Source organism: Salmo trutta, chromosome 25 (assembly GCF_901001165.1).
Source record: "Salmo trutta chromosome 25, fSalTru1.1, whole genome shotgun sequence".
Classification (NCBI taxonomy): Eukaryota; Metazoa; Chordata; class Actinopteri; order Salmoniformes; family Salmonidae; genus Salmo; species Salmo trutta.
Genome location: NC_042981.1, coordinates 48003928 through 48011963, shown reverse-complemented (window position 1 = coordinate 48011963; position 8036 = coordinate 48003928). Strand labels below are relative to the sequence as shown.

The 8036-nt window shown below is 43.2% G+C and overlaps 1 protein-coding gene across 1 annotated transcript; it reads right to left on the bottom strand.

Moving 5' to 3' along the window:
• Nucleotides 1-202: 202 nt before the first annotated feature.
• Nucleotides 203-6392, bottom strand: pkdccb (protein kinase domain containing, cytoplasmic b). Its single transcript, XM_029714123.1, has 7 exons — nt 5566-6392; nt 4727-4843; nt 3146-3417; nt 2296-2375; nt 1842-1949; nt 836-1012; nt 203-533 (listed from the first exon to the last, which is right to left on the bottom strand). Exons 1-7 carry the CDS (start codon nt 6124-6126, stop codon nt 427-429), a joined length of 1422 nt encoding a protein of 473 aa, XP_029569983.1. The 5' UTR covers nt 6127-6392; the 3' UTR covers nt 203-426.
• Between the last annotated feature and the right edge of the window lie 1644 nt (nt 6393-8036).

Sequence of the window (8036 nt, the reverse complement as noted above, 5' to 3'; positions counted from 1 at the left end):
TCGATGCACAAACCCGTATCCCTACGCCATGCCACAAAGTTTCATGGCGCATTAACATCAAAGTGTAGTTGTTTAAGAGCTTGTTTTTCTTTTTTTTTCTCATCCAGGCATCAGACAGTCAGAGTGGGGCTTCGAATCCTACCATTGGACCAATGTAGCCTCGCAAACACAACACACAATGCAAATAAAGAGAAGCGGGGGGGTGGGGGGGGGGTGGTGTTTGAGACAGAACAGTGAACAGTGAGGGCACTATTTTTTTCATAATTATATCTGATGGGAAATTCCTTTAGATAATTATTGGCAGCATGCAGAACTGGCAGCCAGATCAAACAAGCCACTGAGCAAAAGCACTATAAATATATCACATTCATTCATTCGCTTCAAAAACACCCTCCCTGCATTCCCCAACTCCTGTTGTCCCACTCCTTACAACGTAGTTCCTGGTGATGCGTTGGTCTTTTTCAAATACACCTCCGAGTTCCCATCTGTAACCAAATGGCTGAAACCACTTTGGAACGAGGCGAGGAGCCGTCCTGCAGACAAGCAAAGGCAAAGAAATAACAAAAATGCCAAAGTAAAGTTCTTCAGTGACTCAGAAATACAGTACCTCTCAACTGGAGCTTGATATCATGTTTAAAGGCCAAATGTTCAATAAAGAGAGAACCCAGAAAAGTTTACCTACCACTTAAGTATTAAGGGGTTTAAATGTGAATGCTTTAGGCATGCTTATTAATGAGAACTAGGAGTTCCCAAAGATAAATCATTTTCCAATTCCACTCAAGATGACAACCACAATTCGGTCAATGCCTCAAGGCTGACGGTCAGTGACACTAACCTGTCCAAGTCCTCTGGTTGCTCAGGCTGAAGCTAGTGCACTGAGGAAGGGAGTTACAGATGAAGGCCGCCTCCTTGTCGCTGTGCACCGACAGCATGCAGCCTTGGTGGTTGTACGAGGGCCAGCATCTGTATTCCATATTTCCAGAGATGCTCATGCCTTTCATGACTGCATAATCTAATGGGGGGAGAAGAAACACCAGAGTCTTTCAGAGACGTTGTGGGGCCTGGGCCAAACTCATCTGCTAAACATTTTCATGGGCCGCAAATTAGGAGCGCCTGACCCCCTCCGACCCAACATCAGAACAGAAGTCAACTCATTCACAGTGAGGGGAAGATGGCAGGGGTGTCATGTTACTCCATTGGTACTCCTTCACCTAAACCTACAAGGCCGGGGTTAAAAATGTTGGGGGGGCATATTAATAGCGGAACAAGCGCTCCAGTTGGGGCATTAGTGCGGCAAACACAGGGTCACTTTAAGGTTCTTTATAAGAACACTCAGTAGAAGAAAATCATCTGGAAAAAGGGAAGACATTGGGATTATCTGTTTTATTTTAAGTCTTGGACAGTGAGTCTCCCATGTATATCCTCTGTCTATGGAGTTCCAGATACTAAAAAAATTCTAAGTCAACATACGCAGACCATTCATGAGATCTATAGGCCCAGGAATCAGTTTTAACTGTAACTGAAGACACGTACTGGAGAACTTGAGTTCTAAAAAGGAACTGTGAAACTGCTTTGCCATGACCTAGCAGCTTACAGTGTTAATACATCACAACACCGTTGGTCTAAAGCATTCCTTCATATTTCCAGACTCAGTTCAATCAATCCACTTCCCAGGCTTACTATGATTACTATTCATAATGTAGCTGTATAAACCATTGAGCAGCTTGAGCATGGAAAATACAGCTGCAGGATCTGGGCCAGTCTGGAGCACTGTAAAAGCCATTTAGACCAAAGAATCCAAGAAAACAGGAGACTGTGGAAAGAAGGGGTTCACTTCATACCTCTGATTATTGACGGAGGCATGTTGTCCAGGTGCAGGCCGGATTTGTACAGATGGAACATGTCTTCAAAGGCTTCCAGTGTGTCATTCACATCCCCTTTCAGCTCTCCTGGAGAAACACAGCGGAACAGGTCAGCACAGAAAAGGTATGAGTGGAAACACCACTGGAATTGGTCACACGCTTGGTCATATGTGAACAATTTGTTTTTCCTGGTCAGGCCAATGTGGTCGGTCAAAACACCTGACTCTAGTTATGTTCATATGTGGGGAAAATGGTATTGTTCACATGGAAGAGTATGACCAACTCCAACTAGGGCCTAAAGGTTTTCCTAGTCAGGCGCACATGGTTAGGGAAAAACTCTAGGCTCTAACATGACATATGAAAGGGCCATATTAGGTCTTTCCAAATGATTAATAGTAATGGCGGGTCATGTTCAGTCTACTCCAGTCCTCACCCGTTGAGTTCATGATGTGATCCACCAGATGTCTCAGAGCAGGCGGGGCTTGGTGAGGCAGCAGATAGGTGAAAAAATACCTGAGGCAGGGCAAAAGAAACACTTCACATTTAGACAAGTCCCGTCACATATTTCATGAAATGTTGACTCTTCATCACAGTATTAAACCAAGCGTGCAGTAAACCTGGCAGAATCATGAGTGAATAGATGTAGCCTACAAAATGGCAGTGTCACAGAGCAAAGCGAGCTATGACACATCTCACCCACCTTTCCAATGCTTATTTTTATTTTTTTAAGATTAAGCAGGACAAATTTCACTTTCCACAGCTAGAGATGTGTTTCTATCAAACTGACTTATTATGGATAAAAGTATGTGCGTGATGACAGTGCACATAAAAATAACTTTTGCGGTTAAATTCCATCAAGCATCAAGCTAATCAAGTGCACTTTCACCACCCTTATTTCATCTATAGCCTAATGAACTGCATGATTTCCATCACGTGACTCCAAGTTTACTTAGATATGATGGTTATTATATCAATATTTGCACTGCCATTTCTCGCATAATTCATTTTACCGACAGAAAAATATCCCACCATGTCGAACGAACAAATTGTCTGTCGACATTTATAAAATTGTCCCGACATTAAATGGTTGGATAGAAACCTGGTAATTGAAGATATTCCGTCAAGCATGTTTTTAGTCTAGCAGAAGCTTAGGCTTCATCTGGATCTGGGAAACTATCCCTAGGAGTGCAGCACCGACATCTCACCAACCTGGCAAAACACTTGAAAATGGCTCTGTTTTTTTACCCAGATTTAGCCTAGCAATGGGAGTGCAGCTATATTACCTGTAGGCGTTGTAGAGATTCCTCATCTCGTTGAGGCCCTCACACACTCCCTGGGCCGAGCAGGGCAGGCTGAAGTTGCGGAGGGGGAACTGTAAGATGCAGTCCTGGTCCATCTGACAGGCAGGCTCTGTCACGCTGGCGTCATCCAGGTCTGTGAGCTTCAGCTCCCCAGACACCATGACAAACTGACGGGGCTGGAAGTCCAATAGAGCCACTGAGCCCAGAGGGGAGTGGGAGAGGTAGTGGAGGAGCCTCACCAGGCCCAAACAAACCTGTGGGAAAAATGTACAGGTTGGATGTTGTTGACATTATGGTTGTCATTGTCTACTCTGTTGTCCATTGAAATGTACGGTATATGTCATATGTACTTGGTGATATGAGGATGATGTCATCGTATGTGATAGTATTATTGTGACTGCCTGCTCTTTCGCCTATGTCCTGTGGCATGTAAAAAATATGTGCAAGAAAATACTAAAAGGTTGTGTAACAACTTGCTAATACATTGGTGTTACAAGTGTAATTAAAAAGGTTACAACACAGGTTTATGGGCAACGTCTTGTGAAGTGTTACCCACTCCAAAAAGGAAAGAAGAAGAAAACAGATTATATTGCACAAAGACACTTGTTGTATCACACTGCTTTTTCAGAACATTTCTGCAGTTGCTGCTTCACATCACATCTATGCGTATTACTACATTCCTGTATAACATGAGCCATAGAAGAATTGTCAAGATGAAACAAAGTGGTGAAACAAGCATCATGTTGGCACAGCCCACAAAGAAATGAAACGAGTAGCATTTGCCATGCGTTGACGCAGCAGAAAATTATTTTGTCACGCTGCAAACATAGTTGGGACATTAGGTAACCCGACGAGTCCATTGAACGTCTCTCAGTGCAGCCGCAGCACTATAAAAACAGAGGTGGATGAAACCAAACACATTTTTGGATGACTCTGCAGCAGTGAAGCGTTTTGCTCGTTTAAGTAAGTGTTCCTTTAACACCTCACCCCTACTGTTGCTCACTGTTACTCATTTCTCACTTTCGTGGATGCTTGAAATGACTTGGCCTGAAGGACTCTTCACCATGTGTTATGATACGTACATATTTGGAAACAGGAACACTTATGTACTTCTGGACATATACCCATGCACACTCATGCATGCTCCCTCACACACATGCACACACTATCAGTGTCACACACAGGACGCACTACGCACACTAGAAGATAGTAGAGGGCTTAAGGCGCGAGAAGAGGGGACTGACATTCGAGAGCCGCCTGAACGCAGACATCTGTCCTTCAGAGTATTTGATCAGGCTCAGTTGGAATGGAGATGGGGCCTGGGTTAATCCACTCCAGGCTAAGAATGTCATCCTCCAACAGCAGCTCCTTCTCCACCCCCATCCCCATCCCCACCCCAGGTATGCCCCAGAGGGAGCCAGGGGGTGGGCCACTCCTGATTAACACTCTCTCCAGGGATATGGAGGAGGAGGAGGGGCGTGGTAGAGAGAGGGAGATTAAGTGTGTGTGTGTGTGAGTGAGTGAGAGATCAGAGAGAGACAGAGGGCCTAGTGGTCTTCTTACCCGAAATCGTTCCTCCCAGGGGCTCTGTAGGAGCTGGATCATCTGCAGTGGGAAGCCCTGCTCCAGGATTGCTGTGATGCCTCCTGCCCCCACACTGTCCTCGCAGTGGCCTCGGAGCTGCAGAAAGGAAATATGTTATACTGCATTATTAGTGTCACAGTAAACCTGACACCGGGAATGTAAACTAGTAAAGCATAGGGAGAAAATTATGTGAGCGCAGCATAATATTATCAAAACACATGTTCTCAGGACAAACCAGTAAAATGTGGTGTTCTACTTTGGCCTATTACAGTGAATAGGTTAAAGTGCGTTCATAAAGGTATTCATTAAACTGTTACACGGTAGCCTGTAAACAGGTTAGGATTGTTTACATTCAAGTTGCAAATTTGACCATAATGGATTGATTAAATAGACTTTGGGGTTTTGTATACATATTCTAGGTTAACAGACAGAAAGGGACATTGTATCTCCTCCAGCTGCTGATGCAGAACTGCGACCCAAGGTCAGGGGAGGTTCAAGAGGTTTAATTAAATTGCATGGGAAGGTCCTACAGATGCAGTGAGGCTTTTCATCAATATTACAGATGCAGCAGAGCATATAGGCACAGGGAAGCAGTTAGCTCCTTAAATAGACAGCAAAGTCGCATCAATGTGGTTGAAGTTGGTAGGTTTCTAGCACTGTAGGCCATGTTGTCTGTAACGTTTATGTTGTGTGTTTGTGATGTATGTAAGCTTCTGACACCTTGATTAGCCTATACACCCTGGAGATCAATAAAGTTATATTCTACTTTTTACCTTAGGCTAATTATTTATTTAATGAATAATACTTTATTCACGTACCTTTATGATGTTTGGATGTTGCAGTCTCTGCAATAAAACTATTTCTTTTTTCAGTTTAAAAGACACGAGCTCGTGACAGCCCAAGGGGTCTTTAAAATCCTCGAGACATCTCCCCATGTCAGTTCCTTGATCGTACACAGTTTTCAATGCCACAGACTGTCCCTCCGATAGCACAACTTTAAGTACTATTTTGGTATAGCCCGAGCCAAGGATATCCACAGCTTTCATATCAACAAGCTGATCACAGCCAATATGATCCTTATTCATTCTAATAGATCCACTGGAAACGTCACTCTCATTCTCCAAATTAATATCCAAATGGTTACTTTCAAATGATTGGTGCTGCCCAAAGTGTCCCGATTCATCCAATAACCTCTTTACCCCAGAAGAGATGAGGAAAGGAAGAATTTCCTTGCGTCTTTCGTTGAGTTCATGAACTAATCCGTTACGCTCCATTTCTTTATGAACTCTGAAGTGCCAATTGTTCACAAAAAGTCTTAAAGAAAAGACCAGAAAAGCTAAAAGTGCCGCGGCGCACAGAGAGCTGCCCATCGTTGACATTTCGTGCGCGGGTCAAAGGAAAACGCACTGAACTTCAATCGGACGAAGACCTCTTCTGTAGTCATGACAAGAGAGAAAGGCTGAGCTCGTAGTTTTCACCTCTGGTGGGCGTGTCTTCCCTTAACAGTAAAATCCTGCCCCTGATTTAGCGGTGCAGAGTAATGTGGAACATATGGAATTATTTCAAGATACCTTGGATCATTTAGCTACTTGATTTAGAATTTTAGGACCCTTTAGGTATACAGTGCTTTCTGAAAGTATTCAAACCAGTTACCTTTCTCCACGTTTTGTTACATTACAGCCTTATTCTAAAATGGATGAAATTATTTTTTTCACTCATCTATCTACACACAATACCCCACGATGACAAAGCAAAAAAACGTTTTTAGAAATGTTTGTACATTTATTACAAATAAAAAACAGAAATAGCTTATACAGTACCAGTCAAAAGTTTGGACACACCGACTCATTCAAGGGTTTTTCTTTATTTGACTATTTTCTACGTTGTAGTGAAGACATCAAAACTATGAAATAACACATATGGAATCATGTATATAGACTCTTCAAAGTAGCCACCCTTTGTCTTAATGACAGCTTTGCACACTCTTGGCATTCTCTCAACCAGCTTCATGAGGTAGTCACCTGGAATGCATTTCAATTAACAGGTGTGCCTTGTTAAAAGTATATTTGTGGAATTTCTTTCCTTCTAAAATGTGTTTGAGCCAATCAGTTGCGTTGTGAAGGTAGGGGTGGTATTCAAAAGATAGCCTTATTTGGTAAAAAACCAAGTCCATATTATGGCAAGAACAGCTCAAATAAGCAAAGAGACATGACAGTCCATCATTACTTTAAGACATGAAGGTCAGACAATTCGGAAAATGTCAAGTACTTTGAATGTTTCTTCAAGTGCAGTCGCAAAAACCATCAAGCACTATGATGAAACTGGCTCTCATGAGGACCGCCACAGGAAAGGAAGACCCAGAGTTACCTCTGCTGCAGAGGATAAGTTCATTAGAGTTACCAGCCTCAGAAAATACAGCCCAAATAAATGCTTCACAGAGTTCAAGTAATACATCTCAACATCAGCTGTTCAGATGAGACTGTGTGAATCAGTCCTTCATGGCAGAATTGCTGCAAAGAATCCACTACTAAAGCCCACCAATAATAAGAAGAGACTTGCTTGGACCAAGAAACACGAGCAATGGACATTAGACCAGTGGAGATCTGTCCTTTGGTCTGATTAAATTAGACCAAATTAGAGATTTTTGGTTCCAACCACCGTGTCTTTGTCAGACGCAGAGTAGGTGATCGGACATGATTTAGAAAGGCACACACCTGTCTATATAAGGTCCCATACAGTGCATGTCAGAGCAAAAACCAAAGGAATTGTCCGTAGATCTCCGAGACCATGTCAGATTGTGTCAAGGCACAGATCTGGGGAAGGGTATAAAAACATCTATGCAGCATTGAAGGTCCCCAAGAACACAGTGGCCTCCATCATTCTTAAATGGAATTCGTCTGCAACCACCAAGACTCTTCGTATCGCTAGCCAGCAGCCAAACTGATCAATCGGGGGAGCAAGCCTTCTTGAAGGTAACAGCGCTTACTATTGCCCCTAGTGGCCGGTTTCCACGTCGTCTCTTGACGTCCTCAGACATGGCTAGACGTCGAATACTGACTTGTGTCATGGGTGACCTGGCTGTAGTTTCTGCACATTTTGCTATGAGGATGAGAGAATTATACATTTTTAAAGCTATTTCCTGTTATTCTACACATTTTGCCATGAAGCTGACAGAACATTTTGCAGTTTTACAGCTAATTTCCTGTGGTCCCCTTTACCTTGCGGGGGCTGCGGGTGTGTGTGGTACACCAGTGCCTAGGCAAAAAAAGAAGAGTGAGACCATGCACGC

Excerpts from the sequence above, each read along its gene's own strand:
- pkdccb (XM_029714123.1), bottom strand. The coding sequence starts at position 6,126 with ATGTCAACGATGGGCAGCTCTCTGTGCGCCGCGGCACTTTTAGCTTTT. Across the intron at positions 2,376-3,145 it reads AATCTCTACAACGCCTACAG|GTATTTTTTCACCTATCTGC; the intron begins GTAATATAGCTG and ends GCCCTGCCTCAG. Across the intron at positions 534-835 it reads CAACCAGAGGACTTGGACAG|GACGGCTCCTCGCCTCGTTC; the intron begins GTTAGTGTCACT and ends GCTTGTCTGCAG.